This window comes from Rousettus aegyptiacus, unplaced genomic scaffold, assembly GCF_014176215.1.
Source record: "Rousettus aegyptiacus isolate mRouAeg1 unplaced genomic scaffold, mRouAeg1.p scaffold_m13_p_4, whole genome shotgun sequence".
NCBI lineage: Eukaryota > Metazoa > Chordata > Mammalia > Chiroptera > Pteropodidae > Rousettus > Rousettus aegyptiacus.
Genome location: NW_023416307.1, coordinates 31,290,402 through 31,314,896, shown reverse-complemented (window position 1 = coordinate 31,314,896; position 24,495 = coordinate 31,290,402). Strand labels below are relative to the sequence as shown.

At 37.4% G+C, this 24,495-nt stretch overlaps 1 protein-coding gene across 6 annotated transcripts in view; it reads left to right on the top strand.

Annotated features, from left to right (window-relative positions):
* The window catches only part of TNIK (TRAF2 and NCK interacting kinase), a 350,899-nt gene that overhangs the window by 120,923 nt on the left and 205,481 nt on the right, over positions 1-24,495 (top strand). The window contains exon 1 of one of the 6 annotated variants that reach the window (XM_036218650.1): positions 6,371-22,809. The exons of the other annotated variants lie outside the window; for them this stretch is intronic. Within the exon in view, the coding sequence (XP_036074543.1) occupies positions 22,780-22,809 (30 nt within the window). The 5' untranslated portion in view covers positions 6,371-22,779. Of the gene's footprint in view, positions 1-6,370; positions 22,810-24,495 lie in introns of those variants that run through there. 6 annotated transcript variants of the gene reach the window in all.

Here is a 24,495-nt window from a genome sequence, read left to right as displayed (position 1 = left end):
ACAAAAATAGTTGGTATATATAACAGGGTGGTTGTAACCTTTGGAGAATTTCTTAATCATCTTTTTAGAGCATTTTCCTTACTAATTTCTGGTATCTTCAAAATGTCCCAGTGCTTTTCATTGAATGCCTTGAGAAACTAAAAGCTATAAAGGAGTTCTAAGAAACTTGATTCTCTAATCAGCTACTCAGAAATCCATTTTATTGGTTCAGGAATCCGAGATGGATGTTTAAAATTTGTCTATCTAACCAGATAATTACCTAGTCATCCTGTCAGCTAGCTAACCAACCTGCCAACCAAGCAACTTCACTGAATGTCTTGCTCTAAAACCCTTTTCTAAAACCTTCTCGAAGCTTTTTAGGAATACCGAGAAAAGATGATAAAAGAATGTCTAATAAACCAAAATAGTTAAACTCATTAATTTATCCGTAATGGGAAAAACAATCCTATCCGTCATTTTAACTTGTGTTCATGCTAAATTTCTTCCAGACTGTGGTTAGAGCTCAACTGCACAGAATTCTTGCCCAATGGTGATACCATTTTCTATAAAATTACAGAAAGTTGCCCATTCTATAAACTCAAAAGTCAAAAGGATAAAGCATTACTCAGAATTCCTTTTCTGATGTTTACACATTTAATTTTTAACAGCATGAGTTTGTATAGATTTCTTTCACACTGGTATTACTGGGATATTTGTAGGTACAGTGTTAACTTTTGGAGTCCAATAGAATGAAATATATTGCATAAGTGTTTAAACTAATTTTTCTTAAACTAAAATTTCATAACTTGAGAATTTAAAAAGGAAGGGTTAAGCCTAGTGCATTTTACAAATTGCTTTTTTCAAATTTTAAAAAAGATTTTGGTTGTTTGGTTCATAGTTCATATGAGGAACTGCAGTTTAAAAATAATTAGCTTTTGAAAATTTATTTCTCTCTGTCCTTCTTTCTCTCAAGTAAGAACATGGCTAGGGGTTTTAGGAGAATTGGTTTGAACAGGAGATTTACAACATTTCCTAATGAGACCTAGATTATACAAAAAATAGGAATTGATCTTTTAAAAATTTTGCTTTGGATTTCTATAAAACTTTCTATGTCCACCTAAGCTTGTCTTCTTTAAACAGAAATTTAGGAGTATTAGTAAAAAAAAAAAAAAAAAAAAAAATTGATCTGTGTTTTGGAAAATTATTACTTGGATTCAACATTTGGGATTTATATGCTTTTGCATGTGTTTAAATTATGTTTTGCCTATATCTTGTCTAGGCAGTAGATAACCGAAAGCCTGGTAGTAGGTAATTACTGTTGACCCTTGAACAGCATGGGGGTATGGGGACTCTGATCCAGTTGAAAATCCAGCTATAGCCTTTGACTCCCCAGAAATTTAACTACAGTTGGCCCTTCATATCCACAGGTTTTGCATCTATGGATTCAACCAACTGTGGATAGAAACAGTATTTTCGATCTGCAGTTGAGAATTCACAGATGTGGAGGGCCAACTGTAGGACTATCCCAATGTTGACTGTCAGCCTTACCAATAACACAGTCTATTTATACATATTTTGTATGTTATATGTATTATATACTTTATTTCTACAATAAAGTAATCTAGAGTAAAGAAAATGTTATTTTAAAAATCATAAAGAGAAAATACTGTATTTACTGAAAAAAATTCACATATAAGTGCACCCATGCAGTTCAAACCTATGTTGTTCAAGGGTCAACTGTATACAGATTGTCTGTTTTACAAAGCTGGAGCATAGCAGCCCACCTGTTTCCAAAGACATTTTAATTCTTTCCAAGGCCAAGTTCAGGCCAAACCATGTAGTAGGATACCTTTCTATAGTGAGGTATATAGAAAAAGCATCAGTTTTAGATGGAGACTGACCTAGCTGAAACCTAAGCCTCTTGTTAATTAGCTATTTAACTTCATTGAAGTTATTTAAGGCCCCTCAGACTCAAGACTTGTATGTTTTTTAAATGCTGAATGTACACTAGAAATAAGCAAACACTTTTTTTTTTTTTTAGTGAGGTTTTTTTTTTTTTATGATCTTGATGCTCGTGGGAGAGGTAGACTCATAGGCATAATTTTAGTACATGGGATGGGTGTGCTCAAGGTCAGAGAAATATGCTCATAGTGCCACAGAGCAGGACCTTTCTGCCTGGCAGCTCACTCCTTTTCAGCACACGTTTATTGGACATCTAACTATATGTTGGGCATAGTGCTAGGACTTGGATAGCAGTGTGAAACAGATAAACACAGACCTGACCTTTCTGGTATCCTCTGATATAAATAACAAAGAGAAAAATCATAAAATAGAAATTCTAGGATGCACCTTCTAAGGTTTGTGAGGATTAAATGAATTTTCTTTCTCCCTCATGCCATCTTCATTCTGCTCATTTAGGCTCTCCCCATGCACCCAGTCCACCATTCTCCTAAGGAGAATCTTTTGGCTGGGGCAGGTTCTCCCTGGGGTAGCTGTTTCTCTTGGTAAACAGTTCCATATAATGAGTCCCTTTACAGGTGAATGGCTGAATACATCTTCCTAAGAATGTTTGCATTATTACCAAAATCTTTGGAAGCATCAAGATCATAATAAATATCTCTCCATCTGGCAGACCTCCACAGGTAACTGGGATGTCTCCTCAAGTCCCACTGTAATGGTGCCTGGCTACTTCCCAGATAGCAGTGGTGAGCTGGAGTCCCTGGTGCTTCACAGAGAGAATAACAGATGATAACCTTGCTCCTCCCGCTCCACTCCGCGAATGTGAACGTTATTGGTCTGTAGGATTGCCGGGTTCAGATCAAAACCAAAGAACCAGACTTGACCCCAAAGTTGGAATGCTTTGCTACAGGTGAAAGTCCCTATTATTATTACTTTGGAAGAAAATTCATCTTCTCTTAGACTTTCAATTCCAGGTCATTACCTTGAGAAGAGCTTTAGGAGCTGTGATACCATCCTATTTAAATACTTCTCAGATGTTATTTTTTAATTGTAAAAGGTACATAATTAATCATATACATATAATATATAATATATAATACATAATATATTATATATAATACAATATAATATAATATATATAATATATAATATAATTAATAATTATAAAATCTAGTCACTTATTATTATAGTTCTTAGTTGTTCAAGCAAGTAAGTACATAGTAGATGCACAGGTAAATATACAATACTCCATGTAGTAATAGGAGAACTATCACTCAGGAGAATAAAGAAGGAACATATGAATGAATCATTTCTATGTTTTTTTTTCTTTTAAAGCACAGGTAGGATCACGTCATTTCCCTTCTCAACAAAGTGCAGTGGCATCTTACTGCACTCCGAATAGCCTGCACTCAGAAGCCTCTGTGAGCTGTGTTTCATCTCCTTTTCATCCTAAGTTTTTTCACATCCTTTAGGTACCCTTTGCTCTAGCTTATCTGGTCTATTAGCAGTTCCCAAAGACTACACTTTATATCTCTAGGCCTTTGCTCATACTGTTTGGTCAGCAGGGGATAAATTTTACTCCTTATTCATTTGTAAGATCCTACTAATCCCATAAGATTGAGTTCAAATACCTCCTCTTCCACGAAAACTTCCACAGTCCTACTAATTAGAATTCATTGTTTCTTCCTGTCTGTTTGTTCCTCATTGTTGGCCTATTATATATACCGCTGTTACCTGTATATGCTTCTCTCATCCCTGCTTATTTCTAGTTAATATTTTCATATGTCCATGCATTTATTCAACAATTATTTCTTGGAAGCTTGCTCTATCCCTGACACAGTGCGAGGAAATGGAAATGTAATGGGGAGAAGAAAATAAACATGGTGCCTTTGCTCTGGTTCGGGAGCTTAGTCTTTGGTGGGGTGGGGAGGGGGGAGAAATGGGCAATGAGGACCCTAATGAAACCCACAAAGCTAAAATGGCAGCTATGTTAAGAGCAATGAAGGTAGAGAGATTTGTCTCTCTCTCTCTCTCACTCTCTGTCTCTCTGTGTCTGTCTCTATCTTTCTTTGTCTCTGTCTGGCTCTGTCTCTGTCTCTGTCTCTGTCTCTCTCTCTCTCTCTCATAATCTCCTTAACATCAGTGATAACCTCTTGCTTGGTGGAGAAGGAAATAGTGTAAATCAACTGTGACCATGTAGTGGGGTACATGCTCTCTGTCGTGGCTTGACTTCTATCCCCTCAAAAGATATGTGGAAGTCCTAAGCCCCTAGTACCTGTGAATATGATTATTTGGAAGAAAGTCTTTGCAGATATAACCAGTTAAGATGAGGTCATACTCAATTACGTGAGCCCTCATCCAATATGACTGGTGTCCAAAAAGAAGAGGAGAAAAGACACAGGCACAGATGCACAGACACAGGAGAGAATGCCATGTAAAGGCAGAGTCAGAGACTGGAGTGATGAATTTGAAAACCAAGGAACACCAAGGAATAGCAAAAACCATTGTAAAGTATAGAACAGATTCTTCCTCAGAACCTCCAGAAGAAACCAACTCTGATAACAGCTGAATTTTGGACTTCCAGTCTCTGAAACCATGAAAGAATAAATTTTTATTGTTTTGGGCTACCCAGTTTGTGGTGATTGGTTATAACAGCCCTCGGAAGTGAATAAATTCTGTTGGAGGGGAAGTTTATGCGAACTAGTGTACAACACCAGAATGCCCTAATGTTTGAATAAATGAATGAATTTGGATGAATGATTGCATGGATATTGTGTTTTCTCTCTTCAGTGTTAAGAGAACAGAGTGAGCTCAGGATATTTTTTTTTTTTCTGTTCCAACTTTAAGAAGAAAAATATTAGGTTTCATAGTTAAGAACACTGTCGTCAGTTGAGGAGGTTGAGCTGAATTACTTAATGACCCATGGGGCTCTGTCTTTACAAATAAATAAAGCTGTTTTTGTCACTGTGGCTAGTGGCAAGGTATAAAAAAGCTAGGAGTACTAAATATTGAGGTAATATTCTCTCTTTCCATGTTTTCATCCAAAATAGAATCGTAGTCCTTATATCTCCAGTCTCTGTTTCCTCAGGCAATTTGTGTTTGTCCCTCTTGTTCACTTCAAGATAAAGCAGCAATTATACTGTTTAAAAAAATTTTTTAGGAGGGGGGTTGTTGTTAATGATTGTTAGAATTTGTGTTTTATATTTTCAAAGCTTTTTACAGTTGTTGCTTGAGTTCCATCATGGCACTCAGGCGTTCATGATGGTACAATGTGTTTTTCATGTAAAGGGAAAACAATTAAAGGACCAAAGTGTTCAGTCACAGTTGAAAGCTATAGTATTCAGATACTCACTAATCTGGGGGTGCTGTCCCCCCTTTCCCAGAGGTCTTTCCCTTCCTTCTGCCTCCTGAACCCTTCTCACTCTGAGTTCATCACAACACCACCTCTGTGACCTCAAGTCTTACAAATTTCCATTACACCTTATTCTATGAAGTTTTGTTTGTGTGAGTTTTCCCAAGTAGATTATGAGTCTCTGGAAGACAGGGAACCAAACTCACTCACTGGGCCTTATGACCCATCTCTTGAATGAGTGATAAAATAAATGAGTGAATGAGTGAATGAAATTTTTAGAACTGAGTTAGGCCATGAATATCCAGTCTCTTAGCAGCCATTTCCCATTTTATACATTTAACACCATATTCATGAAACTCCGTGGTGAGTCCCTTAGCAAATCACAGAGAGAGAAGAACAGGATGTAAGTGCCACCTTAGAGAAGGTCTTACATGGATATCTTACTCTTGTTGTCAAGGGAGAACAGAGTCACATATTTTTACAGGCTTTCCTCTCGAGATCCTTGTTCAGAGGTACCACCAAAGGTTGGTTCTCCTAATCGAGAAATCATCTCTGATGCCCGAAGTCTCCAGGTTGCATTAAATGACGTGGTTGTCAGGTGACTCCAGCAACAGAAAGCATAGTGGTATTCGCCTCTGGAGAGTGTGGCTCATTTTCCTCATGTTCTTTATTCTTGTCTATGTATTTATGAACATCCTCTGAAATGGCACCATGCATTCACATTTCTTGAGCACCTCAAACATTCAGGGTAGGATTTTTAAGTTAGCCTTGGTACCTCTGTGTACCCTACCCCCACCTGGCAGCTCCTGTGCAGCCTCACCCATGAGAACATACATGTCATGCCAGAATGAAGGCCTCGTCTCAGGCCACTCACAACATGGAAGAGAAACAGAAGAAAAGCTAGTCTTTGAGAAGTTAATTTAGTACACTGAATTATTTATTGGAGGAAATGAGGTTTCAGAGCTAACTTCCATCAGCCTTTTTTTTTTTTTTTTTTTTTTAAATAAATGTCTACAGAGCCTGGTATTTCTAGGTGGTCTCCCATCCAAGCTAAGCCCGACTCTGCTTAGCTTCTGAGATTAGACAAGATTGGGCATATTCAAGGTGGCATGGCCATACACTTCCATCAGCTTTTATTTTTAAGATTTGGGGCAGTGGGATAGCATCTCTTGGAGTGATGGAGCTGCTCTTTGTATGTGTGTGTGTTTCCCTCATTGTTTAAATGTTGAGACTCTTTTGCTCCCACCACTCCCCTAAGCCTGAACCCTACTTTGAGGAAGCATGGCTATATTTTTATTTCATAATACAGTAATCTTTTGTTACTACTACTATTGTTGTTATAAGCGAACTTCACATAGTTAAAATTATTTTTACTTACAAGAATACTCTTTTGACAAAATCTAATGACAAAAGGAGAAATTATAGATTTTACTTTCTAGGACTGATAGATAAGGAAAATATAAGTAAGCTAGCTGTTTCTGGGACCTTCTCTGCCACTAATTTTGTGTATTCATTGCTGAGTAACCTAATCTTGTACGTCCACAATTGTTGTAATTTTTAAAATGAGCAAATTGAAGTTGAGGATATCTAAATTCCCTTCCAGCTCTATTGTTCTATGATTTCAGCTATGTGCAATTCTAACTTCTTTTTTTGTAAGCTAAAAGTTGGTAAACAGTACCACATATAATGACAAAGATAAAATTTTCAAAATCGAGCAAGCTGAATCCTTAGAGGCTTTATCCCTGGCTTTGAATTTATAAACTACCTGCTAGCAGGTAAAAATCTCATGAGTAGTTTCTAAATATTTGTATTCTTACTTCCTTCATTTTCAAAACACTGTCTCCATGATTGCAAAGCGATTCCCCTGAAATGTAATCTCTTATTCGGTGTAGCATGCTGGGAAAATGCGGGATCCACGCGGAGAAGTTAAGCATGCACAGATCTTGAAGGTCAGAAGTACATTTAATGGCACTCTGTGGTCCAATATTCTCGTCTTTAAGCATTAGTAATTGCCTTGAATATGCAGGGAAGTGCCCCACGTGGGAGCTGCTGGATTCCAGCCATAAACCAGAATTCAGGAATATGCGTCTTGTGAAGCCAAGGTAGTTAGTATTGTCAGAGACACACGGTTGATGCTACTGAATTAATGAACTGGGCATTGTGCCATTCCTGCTGAAAAAAAAAAGTGGGGCAGTTTATTAAGCTTCAATGCAATAGATGAAGGAAACTGATAAACTGACGGGATGTGTTTTAGACATTTGAAAATTGATGATGAAATAAGAAAGAGACTCTAGTTAAGAGAAAAATCCTGGCATAAAAGGTTGAAATAAATAGATATTCTGACCCATTGGATGCCCACCAAGAACAGGGCTATTGGGGCAAACACATCCAGCGTTTGTGTTTGTAGCAGACAAACCTCAGCATTACTTCAGTTTTCTGGGACCCATCAGTAAACCACCATTGTGGACAGTCGAGCTAACCCCTCTAGTTACAGCTTTTTTCTTTTTTTTCACATTTGAAAATGGAAATATTTAAAATGATAACTACATACAGTTATATAGACATTTCTTTTTTACTATAAAAACATTTTCTGATAATTTTGGAAGAAGTAGAAAATTCAGAGGGAAATCATAATTGGTTATCTCATTATCCAGGTATAACTTTTTTTAAAAAATTAAATTTTGGGGGTGACCTTGGTTAATGAATTATATATTCATTGTATATATTACATATGTTCATTATTATATAAACCTACATATGTAAATAGGTTTCAAGTGTACAATTTAATAATACATCATCTGTATATTGCATTGTGTGTTCACCACGCAGTCTTATTAACCTTTTGATTATTTCCTTCCAATCTTTTTTTTAACCCATGCTTTAAACCTAGCACATATACTATTTGTGCACACATCATAAAAATCAGATGCAGTAAGCATTATCTGGTCTTTTTTTTGATCAGGAGAGGCCATTAGGGACAGCTGAGGGTGTGTAGGTCAATGCCACAACTGTCTCCCTGTCCTCTTCCCTTCCCCGCAGCCCAGTGGATGGCCGATGGGCAGGCAACTTCCCCAAAAAAGGCTGGACCCTCAGCTGTTGGTGTGTGAGCACCTACTCTCACCATCCCCTGTGGGAAGTCACATGTACTCTTGGTGACTTTGGCACTTTCTGGCATTGCATGTATGTTAGTTCCTGAAGCTCCTCCCATCCCTCCCAACCCAGCTATAAAAATCTAGGTGGCTAAGCTTTTGCTTATCTAAATTACAACAAAGTTGATGATGAAAGAACACAATGTAAGCAGAGGGTTTTGTTCTCTAAATTATTGTAGAGAAAAAGTATTCTTTGTTATATCATTCATTTTAACAGAACTTGTTGAAATCATGAGAAAGCCAGGGGGAAATTGCTTGGAAAATTTTTATAATTAATATTTCTGGGTCAACTGGGGTCAAGTGACACATGTTTGGTTTGTAGGAAGATTCTCGATAAGAGACTACTTACAAGAGAGCCTGATACAGCGGAACCAGCTTGGAATCTTGGAATCAAACAGATCTGGAATCGAATGCTGGTTTCCCATCACTCTTATGTATGATCTAGAGCAAGTTATCTAACTTTTCTGAGCATCAGTTTCCTCATCCGTGGACCACAGATGGTGATGCATACTTCCCAGATGTTTAGGGAGCTTAAATGAAAATATATGTGCAGTTTTTAGAATACAGGAGGTGCATTCTAGTGAACTTGTTCCTTTTTTTCCCAGTGGTTTCTGGGAAGTGTGCAGAAAAAATACAAGTCATCAACGAGGCAGTGAATGATAATAATGGTATGCTAATATTTACCCAGATAGACACTTTGCACAAAACTATTTGTGTAATATTAATCAGCGAAAAGGTTCTCATCGTTTATTATGATTTGAGTTTTCCTTTTCTCACATTAAAAAGATTTGGGTGAGAGAGAGTCACTGAATTGAAAAATGTTGTTCTCTGCTCTGCTGTCGGATCATGCTTTTATATTTGTGAATTAAAGCTTGCAGTGTATCTTTTTATTACTTCCTCATCACCTCCAAGAATTTTAATGACTGAGAGTGGTGAGTATAAATTGGGATTTGGGGGTCACCTTGGATTTGAATTGAAAAGATATACACATCTGGAGAAACATTATGATTTGAAATAACTAGGTAGAACACAGGTTTTCATAAGTGCTCAATATATTCCTGGAAGAAAGTAAAAAGTAAATAGTTATGCTTTTTGCTTGTGGCAACCATTCTGAAGAGTGTGGAATCAGCTTTTTATTCTGTGTATTGATATAGAAGGTGAAGAATTATTGAGCTTTATATTGTAATGATTGAAAAGACAAGCTTTACTTAAATAATAACATATAACAAAAGATTGTTTAATAATAATATAGAACAGAAAAAGAAATTGAGAAAATTTTTATACAAAAAGAAAAAGAAATTGAGTAAAATTTCTTATTTTTTAACTCCAGTTTTTAATTCCCCTTACTATGTACCCCATTTTTCCAACCTTATGCATTTCCTGTCAAACTGAGTTCCCGTAAATTTCTTGGTAAAGTAACTTTGTTTTTGCTATTGAACTTATCCTGAAGGGAAAAACAGAGGTTGCAATATGAGAAGTCCGCAGCTCAATTCTGTCTTTAGGAATGGGTGATGAAGTTTCCTTCAGAAGTCTCACTTGCCTTGAGGTGCATCTTGAGTAGCATTCAATATATTACTGAGCAGAAAACTCAAACTTTGCCCCTTGAAGAGAGGCATTAGTTGACAAGGTATATTTAATAAGCACTCAGTCAATCTACTAAATTGTGGGAGGGAACAAATAAAGTCAACTCCCTATTTTATCACTTAGCCCTCAAGAAGGGTAGAATCAGATATTATACTATAAATAATATATCATAGCTTTGCTATTGTGTTCATTTCCCTTTTCCTCTCTCAAATTTTTAATTTCTAAGTTAGCAAACTTACATTCATTAATTGAGTCTGTCATCAGATATTTTTTTCTGAGAGTTGTAAGGGAAAGAAATAAATGATAAATCTCGCAATCTCAATGAGTTGAAAGCCCACAAACAAAAAAATTGCAGATCAACAGAGGCTGTATCCCGTGGAGCCCAAACCCGCCGTCTATGAAGGGAAAAGATGCAGAGCAAACACAGTACATGGGTGGACATGACAATCTTTCAGTTTACCAAGCAGAGAGCTGTGGGGAAGACATTATGGGAGAGGCAGTAACGTGTCTTTTCTGATAGATCGCTTTGAATTGTAAAAAGAGTAGATAAGTTGTAAATAATAATTAAACATGAGAAGTAAAGGTGGTCACCACAATGAGGAGAAGTTAAATAATAAGCAAGGAAGTATGTGATTAAGAGCCTCAGTGGGTGACCATGTTGATGAGATTTCATAAAAAAAAAAAAAAAAGATTTATTTGCAAAAACAGAATGGAGGAATAGTGGATGGCGAATTGTGATGAATGCCTTCTCCCCAAGAGGAGAATCAGCAAATACAATTTCAGGGGAAGAAAGAAACAGGCTATCGATAAGAGGTAAGATCACCACAATTCTACTGCTTAAAGAAAAGGCTTAAAGATATTTATGTTTTTCCTTTTTAAACACTCAGCTGCTTGTGTGACATCATGTTGCAAAGTTATTACTAAATGAGATTCTGAATGAAAGGGTTGTCTTGATAAGACTCTTACCCCTTTTTAATTTGGTTTTCAGAACCTTTTTGTATTTTCGAAAGTTATTGAAGACTGCCAAAAGCTTTTGTTTATGTGGGTTATATCTATCAATGTTTATAGTTTTACCAATAAATGGGAATTTGTAAAATACAAGGAGGAATTTTTAATGTACAAAAACACATCACTAGCTGCAGAGTGATGATGTCATCTGGCACGTAGCCTCTAGGAATCTCCATTGTGTAATTGCGGAGGATGAGAATGAAAGAGACTAATATCATCATAGTACTGTCAAAAAGGTAGTTTAATTTCATGACCCCCTGAAAGGATCTCAGAGATCTTCAGAGGCCCCCAAATTACTCTGAGAACCACTCTACACAATAGCAATTTATACTCAAGATTTGGGGTACTGTGTTGATTCTTCCATTTAGTAAACTGTCACACTTCTTTTTCCAGGATGAATAACTATATAAAGGGTTAAAAATAAATAATGTTGAATTACATACATTGCTTTGTGGTCCAGAATTAGAATTAGTAATTCTAGAAAAAAGAAAGAAAGAAAGAAAGAAAGAAAGAAAGAAAGAAAGAAAGAAAGAAAGAAAGAAAGAAAGAAAGGAAGGAAGGAAACTCAACAATAACAACAACAGGAGAAAAAAGTTCAATGGTCTAACTTTTCAATTGTTTTTAAATATGTGAAATTAGATTTACGAGCCAAACAAATGAAGAGAATGTGTTTTAATCACACATCATATGGAATTTCTTGACTGTTGGAGTAAATGAACATGGAATGTGTGTGTAGTCTCCAAACTTGGAAATATTCAAGAAAGGCTTTCTCTTGAAATCCTGGTTTACAGAGATGAGCCTGGAGGCAAGGTTTGAATTTGATAACTGTGGGACTACCATCACTTTGAGCTTTCTAGGTTTTCCCCAGACTGAAAGCATAGAATAATAACTCTGCCATACCTAGCCTGTCCTCATGTCCCCTTCTCCCCACCACCACAAAAAAATATTTTGTCTGAATAGTCCAAAGGCCAAAAGAATTAAATAGAAAACAGAGGTTTTGGAAGCTTATGTAAAGGAAGCTTTGGCATCAGGGCATATGTTTTTTACACTACTACTGTTTTGCTAGTGGACCTCTGCCTGTGGCCAGTCTTTCTTATGAAGATGCATGGATGAGCCTCCCTAAAACATGAAGCCCGCTGTTGACTTTGTTCCCAGGGCCAGTGTCTGCCAATCTGCCCAGTCAGTTCCCATTGCTGCTGGCTTAGATCTTTCCCATCACCACGATGGCAGAGCACACATGCCTCCTCTCTTTGGGGAGTTTGTTATTTCAAGAAAAGCTGAGCATAGAATTGCTGGGAATCACTGCTGCTGTGTCTGACCACAGAGAACGAATTTTCCCTACTGGTTGTTTTTCTTTCCAGCTTTCTGGGGCTTTGGTGGTATTGACATTTAGACCCTGTCATTTTACTGTTTTGTGAAAATTCATTTGAGTGAGACACTTGGCATCTAAATATCATTTTTCTTGTGCAAATTGAGTCCAAATGTCTAATAGTCTCACCATTGATCATTGAAATGGAAAGATTAAAAATTTCATTTGCTTATTTTTTCTGCTTTAAAGCCAGTAACAAGTCATCTTAAATGCCCAGAAGAGCACAGTTGGTGTCTATATCCTGTCTTCTGATTTTATATAATGTTGCTTTCTACCCCACACACTATCAGATCTGTGCTGCAAAGCTATCAAAAGAGTTCCAAATGAATTTGCAAATGACATATATTCTTTAATGGGTAAAGAATGCTTCAGATCTTTGACTGTTCTTGCACACAGTGTGGTCTTTTTCTTAGTGGTCTGGTTGAAGAGAAAGAATGAAAACAAATAAATAACATGCTGTGTATTGCATATTAAAGCAAGGTCATATTTGGTTTTCTAAGTTACTACCTCTATTAATGTAGTATTTGTTAACATGGTTCTCAAGTTCCTTTCTTACTTAAAGCATACCCCTGGTTCAATGATGGGTTCCATCCCATCATGGCTACTCCTCCTTTTCCCTATGGCTTTCATATTATTGGCACCTGCAGCAGGTATTTTTCTACTACTCCTTAACTCTCATCGAACTTGGGTTGCCTCAGTTCTGTGCAGACGTCCCATACTGTATTCTTCTGTGCCTCCTTATACATGATTTCTCTCAGCTGGATTCCCTGTGGATTCCCCTCTCACAAGGTCCAACTTAGGTTACACTTCCTTTCTCGGCTAAGATGTAAGTCTATGTCGATTGACTCCTTCAGCTTCTCCGCACAAATTCAGTCTAGACTCTGCATCATCATACACGTCGGAGTGTTGCCTCCCCTTTGGGGACAGGGCCACAGGCCAGCAATGACAGTCTCTTCAACTACATGAGGACTGAGGCAGAGGCAGGAGACCATGTATTGAGTAAAGAGTTGGTCTTAGAAGAATAGTTAAGTATACATGTTTGACAGACTGGAGACAGCAAAGGAAAAATGTGTGAGTTCAACCTTGGGGTGCCTACTTCTAAGTTTTTTATGTGAGGGTTATGCCATATAATGCCCCAAATTCTTGATGGAAAGACAAGCCTTTAGTCATATAATCTGAATGTTTTGAAATGTTATTCTATATTTAGAAAAATAATGATGTGTATTGGACTATCAAAATCATTTTTACTTATATTGATTAAAAGGATATGTTCCAGTACTACACTGATACCAGGAATTTGGTATCTGAAGTATGTCTTTCATAATGTTAAATAAAAGTTGTGACATGAAAATTCCACAGATTATTAATTTAAATAACACTAAAATCATATATTAGGCCATATAAGTCTGGAATTTGAGTGTGGAAGAACAAAACCAAATACTCAAATCCTCTGGAGTTTGCAGGGGGTAGGGTCTGACTCTCCAATTTCAAAATTTTTCCCAGTAGTAACTTCCTATTTACTTTACACCATTATTGAAAAATAAAAGATGAGGGAACAGTCATTTTGATTTTGTTCAGTTTTAGTAAGAATATTACTTTTGAGCTGTGTGATAAACAGAAACTTACTTCGTTTGACTTTATGAATTTTGTATTGGTGTTAGCCCCACCACCTTTGTTATAAAGGGATTTTGTTTTAATATAAGTACTAGACAATCTATAAAGAAACATAACCACTTTGTAATACTAATCTGATTTTGTAGACTCAACTGCAAAGTCTGATTGGTAATGATAAGGAAAACAGATAACCTTAGCAAGAGACTTAGGCCGAATGTGGAGAAGATGGTGGAGGAGGCGGGGACTCTAGGATGGAAATAGCTCAGCATCTTCTGCAGGTGTAAAGAGCTTTATAAAAGGGCAGTGAGAGGGGGTGGAAGGTTGAACCTTGAGTTGTAATTCTTTTATTTATGTATACCATCTTTTGATTTTTCTCTTCAGCTACAAAAAATTATTTATAAAGAATTCATGACTTTTCTTTAAAAAATATAATGAATACATTCATATGTGGATGTCTGCCAGATTTTAAGACTTATACTATTGAGTATTCAACAGAGAATTCATAATTCAAAAGAAAATTTTAAAGTCTAATGTTTAGGTGCCCACTGGAGCCAGGCTTTCTTTGGTCACAGCCATGTTCCAGGGTATAGGTACACTCACCCACATTGTCCTCAAACTGTACTGATACTGTCCGTGAAGTCAGTTACTGGGCATCTCATACTACTTCAGTTGTGGAATTCGTGCTGGTTTTCATTGGTCTAAATTACAAGTGAGAAGTTGCCCTTTTCTGAAGCATATTTGCATTAAGTCAGTAGGAATAGTGAAACAGATGAAGCTCCTTGGGTGTGGCAGTTGAAGCACCTGGATACATTATAACTTAGGAATGCACGTTCAGGACAGTCCCATCATTTAGAGGGGGCCTGTCCAGTCAGGTAGAGGCACGTGAGGCTAAGAGCACAGGTGTTATCTAAGTGGCCCCTTAGCATTTCTATTTTCTGTGACCTACAACTATAACTTGATCTCAGCCAGCTACTGTTTCCACCCCTCCCTTTTTTTAAACAAAAATTTTCAAATTAAGCAGAAGAGTGGTGAAACAACTACAATGCATACAAATATACTTTTCCCCTAAATTTACTAATTATGAACATTTTGCCATTTTTGTTTTGTGTCTCCTCTCATATATATGTACGTACATACATACTTTTTTTCCCCCGTAACCATTTGAAAGTAAATTACTGACATGCTATTTCACCCCTGAGTACTTCAGCATTATCATCTAAGAACAAGGACTTGTCTCTACATAGGCACAAAGCCATCAAGTACTGAAGAATTTGACATTAACACAATAATGCCACATAATACACAGTCCTTATTTAGATTTCTCCCATAGTTCAAATAATTATCTGTACAGTGGTTTTGTTTGATCAAGGATCATTCATTGCTTTTAGTCATTCTGTTGCTTTAGTCTTCTTTAATCTAGAGTAGTTCCCTTTTTTTTTGTCTTCTGTGCATTGTTGAAACATTCATGCTAGTTGTTTGGTACAATGTTCCACAATCTGGATTTGTCTGTTTGCTTCCTTATGATTAGATTTAAGTTTATTAATTTTTCCAAGAGTATCTTGTAGGCAACATTTTGTCCTTCCTGTTGCATCTATGAGAAGCCATATAATGTATGACCGATTATTGGTGGTGCCGAGTTTATTCCCTTGGTTAAACAGTGGTACCCACTAGATTTCTCCATTGGAAAGGTTTCTGCTTTCCCTTTTTGTAAATGATGAGTAACCTGTGGGGTAGTACCTTGAGAACTGTGCGACTCTCTTGTTGCTTACCAAACCTTGACCCAACAATTTTGACATCCATTGAGAATCGTTGTCTGAATCAGTTATCATTTCTGTGGTTGCCAAAGCCTAGAACCTTTATACTGAGCACTTCCGGTTCCTGTAGGAACCAAGGAAGCTCCAAGGAAATGGAGCTTCAAGGCACTGGCTGACTAAACATGTATTCTATTCATCTTTGTAGGCTTTCTGCCTGCATCATGCCTGGCATGGAGAAAGGCCTAGATAAACATTTGTTCTTGGGAAAATAATAAGAAGGTTGGCATTCTACTGTTTCTTTTTAATTCATTTGGACAATTTCTGCTTAGAACACTAGGTTATTTCCCTCAGAACAAGCATGAATATTTGAGGGCTTTATCAATGAGCACTGTGGTTTTCAGCAGACTGCAACATGTCTTCCCCTGCTATCATTTTGATTGAAAGCACAGATTGCTACTCACCATTCTTTGCCCAGAATCATCTTTAAAGCAACATATTTCCAAGTTCTATAAGGAAATGATGTCTCCCTTCCAGAAATAATGTGTGGTATTTTTTCCCCCTTTCTCTTTCTTAGAAAAATCTCTTCCTTACAACCATCAAAATATATCATGTTGATTTTTACTCTTGATAGGATATTCATAGACTTGAGAGAAGCGAAACTATACTGTCTTTCTGTGTGGCACTGCAGGGCATGGCTGTGTTGTGTAATTGCCAACAAAGAATGCTATATGTGGTTGCACCACTTTCATTAGTACAATAGGTTTACCAGTCACAAAGTTACCTATAAATCTCCTCACATCCAAAGACTCATAAGCCAGAGGTGGAGCTGAGGCATCACTGCCTTAGCTCCACCTCAGATCTTCAGGCATTAGATTCACAGGAGCACTGGTCCCTGGTGCCAAAAAGGTTGGGAACCTCTGGCCTAGAGAATAGAAGACTACAGTGATACTTAATTTTACTGGAAGGAACACAGTAGAGCCATGATATTAGGGCCAAAGATTATATGTGTGTGTGTGTGTGTGTGTGTGTGTGTGTGTGTGTATAAAATATCTTTGTAAACCCTCTTTCTTATGCAATTCCTGATGCTTAGTAGTTAGTAAGTGAATTTATGTATCATTCATTTTATTAATATTTGGCAAACTCAGTGTTAGCATCACTTTTGGTTATTTAATTTGAAAAAAGGTATTCATCCTTGTGATATGTTTCTGGTTCATCAGGAGGCAAAAATACGAAATGCCACAAATTATCCCCTTTATGTTAAGTAGTGTATTGATCTTCTCTTATGGATTTCACCAAAGCCAGTGGCCACTGCTCAGGACACTTCAGACTCTATCACCTGTGTTGCCACCAAATATTCAACCTGAGCCTGAGATATTGGAGACTTCTAAGTTTGGTAAACCTGATGCTAACTATATTAAAGTATTGAAGAAGATAAAGTGATAGGAAATCAACCTAGATCATTTGTTTAGCAACTTCAAATCAGAAAGCTGTTTTATAGTTCTGCTTGAAGCTCCATTTTGTTCCTTCAAGCAGGAGAGAGATGTCCCAGCACAAAACTGTGTGAAATTGACCTTTATTGTATTGAGTAGTCAAGCGGTGTCCAAGCAACAACGACATGGCTAATAGGGTGGCTGCTACTTCGGATTGCCACACTGCCGTAAATTTGGCCACTAAGGAGCATAATAGATTCAGACATTTATTACTTAGATAGTGAGAGGAAGATCCACATGACCTCAGCTCCCTGCCTCCCCAGCTCCTCACACAGGATGACACTGAATTGGAGGGGCCAGAAGATGGGTGGCACCAGCAATGGGTCACTCTGCCCTAGAGGAGCTATCTCTAAGTTCCACCAAGTAATTTTGTAGACACAGAAGCTGGCATCTGTGCCCTGCAGGGTGCGAGGCATGAGGTAGAAAGTCCTGCGATCAATTGAAATGAGAGAGCTGGGTGGGAAGTGGTCTTGCGGCACTGTCCCACCAGATTGGGTGGTAGATGAGAAACTGCTACCTGGCAGCTCCCCACAAGGCTTCTCGTCGCCCCTCATTTGAGGAGGATTGTGAGGCATCCTGCCAACCCTCAGGTCAGACTATGGATAAATTTTACATATGTGACCTTCGTGGACCCATGCAAGGTTGCTAAGGGACCATGGTGGAATCTTTTCCTACATAGCACCCTTCTTCTCATTTATCAGTGTGGGAAGAAGTTGCAGAAATAAAGCATTTGGTGTTTTGTGAAGATGGATAGATGAAGATTTTAAGGTTTTTGGACTTTACATATTATTTTATTCAGGATAGGATAGATGTGTTACATAATCCCAGTGGCTTAACATTACAGATTTGTTTCTTGGTCACTGTACATTATCTATCAAGAATTGTTGATGGTGTTGTACCCAACATAGTCATTCAGGGACCCAGGCTGATGCAGTTTTACTATCTTGTAGCTGTAATATTTGCAATTCAAGGCCCTCTCATTCACCATGAAAAGAAAAGACTCGGCCAGAAGATTACATCGTGCCTGCTCATCTACACTTTGGTCTAAAAGTGACACAAGTCACTTCTGCCCACAGCTTATTGGTCAGAACTATCACATGGCCCCACCTAACTGATATGTTGAGGAACAGATGGACTATATAGTGAGCACATTGTCTTCACCGTGGACATGCATTTCCCCAGAGGCAACCTACCAGTCTGACCCTGCACTTTTACAAGTGGATATTGACCAGAAAAAGTTCCATATGTGAATTATTTGCATTTTACAAAGTACTTTCATAATAACGTTTACCCTTGAACAACACAGTTTTGAACACGTGATTCCACTTAAACATGGATTTTTTTCAATAAATACCATTGGCATATTGCATCTGTGGGTCTTGCATTCGCTGATTGAAAACTATTTTTGCATTTGCAACTGAGTTTCTCTCACTGTGGATTTCCAACTGGAAACCAAAAATAATGTTTTAGATTTGAGGTTAATTGAATCTGTGGATGCAAAGGGCTGACTGTAGGGTCAAAAGTTATATGCGTCTTTTCGACTGCACAGGGTTGGTGCCCCTGACCCATTGCATTGTTCGGGGGTCAACAGCAGTTACCCTTAGAAAGAGGCAAAGAATCAGGGGTTCAGAAGAAGGCTTGCCCAAGTCCCAAGCCAGTGATGTCAGTGTTCCAGACCTCAGATACTACATTTGGTCCATGTATACTACTTGGATGGTAACCAACTTACACTTTAATTTGTATTGATTTTGGTAGAGGTTAGGAAGATCATTTTGTAATGTTTGAAATCAAGTGGTAGGAGAACCCCATCCTAAATCATCAGACACACTGCGCTGTTCTTGAAACAGTTCACATCCACCATTCTGACCCAAGGTCTATAGTGTAAGGAGCTAAACCCCTCTGCAGTTGAGGAAATGAAATGGTATAGTATAGCAGGTGCAGAACATTTTATTCTTCACATAAGTAGAGATTTAATTGCTGCTCTTCAGAAGTGCAAAACAAGAGAATGTAATAATTAGAACTGTCATTATATACTTTCTCTTATGCTGATGCTGATATTAACTGGTTTTAAATATATTTCAACCTTTACTTCAGTGATAATTATTAAATTTTTAACATAAAAATTCAAACTGATTTCATTTTTTACACTTAAAATAACTTAAAAGAATATATCTAGGTTAAGTTAACTGATAAAGGTATATGAAAGAAGCAACAAAATTATATTCAGAGTTCAATTTTTCTCAAAGAGGTGAAGGAAAATGGCCTCTGAATTTTACATGATTTGTCCGTAATAGAAGAGACATCAATATTTTGTTGGGATATAATTAAAAATTGATAATTCGGGGAAAATCATTTTAAACAACCTTTCCCCCATCTATACAATTTTGACATTATCACATGCAGCCCTAATGGGGATCACCAGTGAGTCAGTTATATTAATATAACTCTGGAGAAACCAGCAGTTCATGTGGGCGCTGTTGGAGCTTCAGCAGGAAGCCGCCTTTTCCCTCAGTGCATTGCTTACATGTGAGAGATGTGGTGAGGGTGAAAACGGAAAGTATATCCAACGTATCGCCTTATTTGTCTACCCCCCGATGGGCGTGCCATCTGTGTTTTGATCTCTCCAGATGTTGAGGAGTCAACGGGAGGAAAACGGAGTTGTGTTGGTGCTTGAAATGGGATGCAGTATGTTCCTTCTCTTCTTGTCTTCTCCTCCTGCCTCCAATCTCTCTCCTTTTGGAAAGAGAAGGTTATTGAGGGGCTGGAATTGCAGAGCAAGTACTGAGACTGACATTAAATCATAGTTGTGTTTAAATACCTAGTCCTTGACTGGACTGTAAGAGGCAAGTACTGCAGTGAAATACACGTCAGGGAATTTGTCCAAACAGCTGAAGCGGTAGAAGGGGAAAAAAGTAAAGTTCTTCCTGTTATTATTATTATTATACTATTATGTAGTGTATTTTTCTAATATACTATTAACACATGACAACAGGGAAACCTAAAGAAATTGTTCTGCAAAATAATGATAGAATTCCCGGTGTATTCTTTACAGTTTATCTTTGGAATATAAGAGAAAGTTGTTTTGTGAAAGGACTTGGAAAATTACTTATGCTCTAGATAATTATAAAGTGTCCTTTAATGATAAAAATTTCAAACAAACATGAAAGTGAATAGAATGAATTAACTTTTACCTTGCCCATCCAGTTTTATTTACCCTGTTGCCAACCCCCTTTTACTTTTGGATGGGAGAATTTTAAAGCAAATCCTAAACATCATGTAAAATAATTTACCCTAAATCTCATGACTAGAAAGTGGTGAATACAGGAATTGAATCCCTGCAGTCTGGTGTCAGAACCTGTGAGTAGGAATAGACAGAGCCACTGAGATGAAGTTTAGAAAATCAGTATAACTAAGAAATACACAAAACCTTCCGGGGTGGGTGTAAAATTCAGTATCAGAAGGCTTCTCCAGGACTGTAGCATTTTATGGATATATCATGAAACACCAATTTAATACAGGAGCTGCTTCTTTCCTGAAGCATGTTTATAGAAATCAATATTTGCTGACATGCTCTACCAACAGTTCATGAATTTAAAATAGCGAGGGTCAAGCTTAGGTCACATCAAAGTGAAGGCCTGAGTCCATCATGGGTGCCTTCTACTGTGTTCTGACAAAGTGAGAAGCTGACTCTTTAATTATAGCATTTTGAGAATGAGCAAGGATTTGACACTTTCTATCTTGATTGTTTAAAAATATGTTGTTTTTAAGGGACACATTTAAATGATTCTAATGCCTCAGTGGTGCCAAATCAGTAATTTGAATTCAATTCAGTTACATTTACTGAGCCTGAGCAGAGAACTCGGATGCTTAATTGGGTCCTCTGTGATCTGTGAAGGTCAGAAAAAATTCTGGGGTGGGGCATTTCCTGCATTTTAAGGAGCTGGCACCCTTTCTTGCGTTAGGGAGTGACCAATAAGAACAGGTCAGATATTCTAGAAGTGGGGTTGGTGGCACAACAGTGATTACAGCAGGAAGGTCTCACCCTCCCCAATGGGCCTCCCTCCCTGGCTATGGTTGCCCAGGCAGGAGCTGCAGTTTCAGCATCTTGCTAGGACACAGTTGAAGCTATATCATGGGCTCCAGGAAGACACAATGTAAAATGTTCTTAATTTCCCTGGAGGGAAGGAAGGAAGAAGCTTTCAATTAACGTGCACACCGGTTAGTTTTTCAGGTTAGCTAATTAGATTCTCAGAAAGCACGAGAGGCAGGATTAATAAATTGTGATTACAAAACTACAAGGAAGAAAAGGACAGGTTGGAGACAGGAACCTTGAGCAGTGTGGAGCTGCAGTGAGCACCCCAGGTTCTTGTGTGGGGAGAGGGCTACTGAAATGGATAGTGTTTCTGAGGACCACCTGTCTACCTCTGCATTTCTTGGGCAGAGACCTAACACTGGGGGTTGGAAAGTGAGCAGGAAGGAGAGACGTTAATATCCACAGTCATTCTTCCACAATGAAGGGAGGTTTCTGAGACATGACGGCATCCCTCGCCCCTTTGCTTTAAAGGAACATCTAGTGCAGAGCATCCCAAACTTTAGTGAAGTGTCCCGAATTTTATACTCACCCAATCCCAAACTCTCTTTCTGCTGGGCACAGAATTAGACCCCTTTCTTGGCTTCTCACAGTTAAGTGTGGTCAGAGACTGAGTTCCAGCCAGTGGAATATGGGTGGAAGGCTGTACGCCTTTTCTAAACCTGGCTAATAACCATACTGTATGCAATGCCTTTTCTTTCTCTCCCCTGTCTGCTGGGCAGACGTATTCAAAGTGATTTTGGAATCCATGTGTTAAAGAAGGTAGAACTTTAACATTTTTAGCCCCTGAATGAACATGTGGAAAACAACCACAGGTCAGAAACATCCTATTGGAATTTTCATGAGAAAGAAATAACTCCTGTTATGGTAAGTTACTAAGATTTTGGAAGGGGGCAGGTATCTGATGTAGCAACTAGAATTATCTACTGCAGATCTTTTTCCCGTTCTTATCTATATATCACCTCTACTGTCATTTATTATTTTTAAATTAATTTACTTTTTGTTATATTTTATTTTAAAATTAAACTTTATATCATTATCCCAAATGGAAAACATTATCACTACAAATAGAAGTTAAAATACATTGAATGAAAACAAAATAATGTTATTTATTTCTAGCTAGATGCTATTGCCTGGAGAAAGTTCTTCACATGAGACCTGCTGTCTTTATGTTTAAAAGGAGGAAATTAGCCACTATTAGGAAGGTGTTAAAGGTATATTAGCACCAAACTGAGATTTATTCCTTAACAGAACCAGAAGAGCTGAAAGAATTAAAAATAATTTTCTCTTAATGTGATTCAGTGCTATTTAATCTTGTGTCTTAGCCACCTGAAGTCATCTGGTTTGCCAGTGGTGCACATCCTGCATTTGGGAAACAAAGATTTGCTAAGTAGAGACCAAATGTGAATGAAAGCTGGAGAATGAGTTGGAATGCACAATAGAGGATGCTTATTGACCATGGTAGGTAGACCCAATATGACTCTTGCAGGGATGGGCTAAAATGAGATTGAAGTGATCTGTAGTTCATCATTTAAAGTTTGATTTTATATATTCAATTGAGATATTCGTGGTTTCTACTTCTGGTTTGATGCAACAAGCTTTGAGCCCACTAACCTTCCACAGATAACAACTAAAAACTCAGGACAAAATATAAAAAAGTAGCTACCTGAAGGTTTTTGAGAGTGAAAAAGGCACGCAGGTTTTGAAGAAGGGATTTTAATGGGGGTGAGTTGTCTGTTTTTGCAGCTTTGATCTGGCAACAGGATGTAGTTGTGGCATAGGACAGCTGAGGCTCTGATAAAAAAAAAAAACTGCTATCTTTCTTGCCTGAGTTACAGAGAGACGGAGGCTGGAGTGACCATAACTACCTAAAAGTGAGAAGAGTCAGACAAGGAGAGCTCCAGGTTGTATGTGTAAACTCTGCCCAAGTTTCTTGTTGACTCCTGAACCATGCATGCATTAGACAGACTCAGAGCAGCACAGTTTAAGATAAAATACCTTAACTGAGATTCGATTAGTTACCAACAGCAGGGAAGACAAAGTTTATAATTTAACAAGTTAATTGCCTGTTTAAATAGACATCAACACTGTTCAAAAGAATATAGCAGAATCCAGAGTCTTCACAACATAACACTCACATTGTGCAGTATACAATCCAAAATTACTTGAGCTACCAAGAACCAGGAAAATATGACCCATTCTCAAGAGAAAATTATCAGAAGCCAACCCTGAGATGATCCAGATGTTAGAACTATTACATAATGATTATAAAGCAACTACTATAATTGAGATTAAGGAAAATATTCTTGTAACAAATGAATGGAAGTATAGGGAATTTCAATAGGAAAATAGAAAATATAAAAAAAGAACAAAAGGGAAATTTTATAACTAAAATATACAATATACCCCTAAAAAATATCTCCATATGGACTAAATAAATAGCAAAATGGAAGTAATAGGAGAAAGATTCATTAAACTTAAAGATAAATCAATAGAAACTATCCCTGATGAAAAAATGAAAAAGAAATAAGGATGAAAGCATTGAACAGAACCCTAAGTATAGTGGAACAAAGTAAAGTCTAACATATATTTAATGTCCCAGGAGTAAAAGAAAGAGAGAATGAAGCCAAAAAATATTGAAGAGATAATGGCCAATTTTTTTTTCAAATTTCATGGAAAACATAAATTTACAGATTCAAAAAGCTCAGTATAACCCAAACAAGGTAAATACAGAGAAAAACTACCAAAACAAATTATAGTCAAGTATTTTAAAACTAATTATAAAGAGGAAATCTTGAAAGCAATCAAGAGGAAAATGGCACACTACATATAGAAAAACTGATTCAGATGATTGTGGACTTACCGTTTGACACTATGAAGGCAAGAAAAGAGTGGAACAATACCTTTAAAGTTCTAGAGGGGAGAAATAAAATCCTGTTAAATTTAAAATCTGTATCCTTTGTGAAAATATTCTTTGAGAATAGAGGCAAAGATTTTTAAAGAAGCGTAAGAGACTTTGTCTCTAGCAGATCTGTATGATAAGAAATGCTAAAGAAAGTTCCTTAACCTGTAGGGAAATAATATGAGAGGGAAACTTGAACTCTTCAAGAAGGAATATAAAACGTTGGAAACTGTAGATATCTGTGT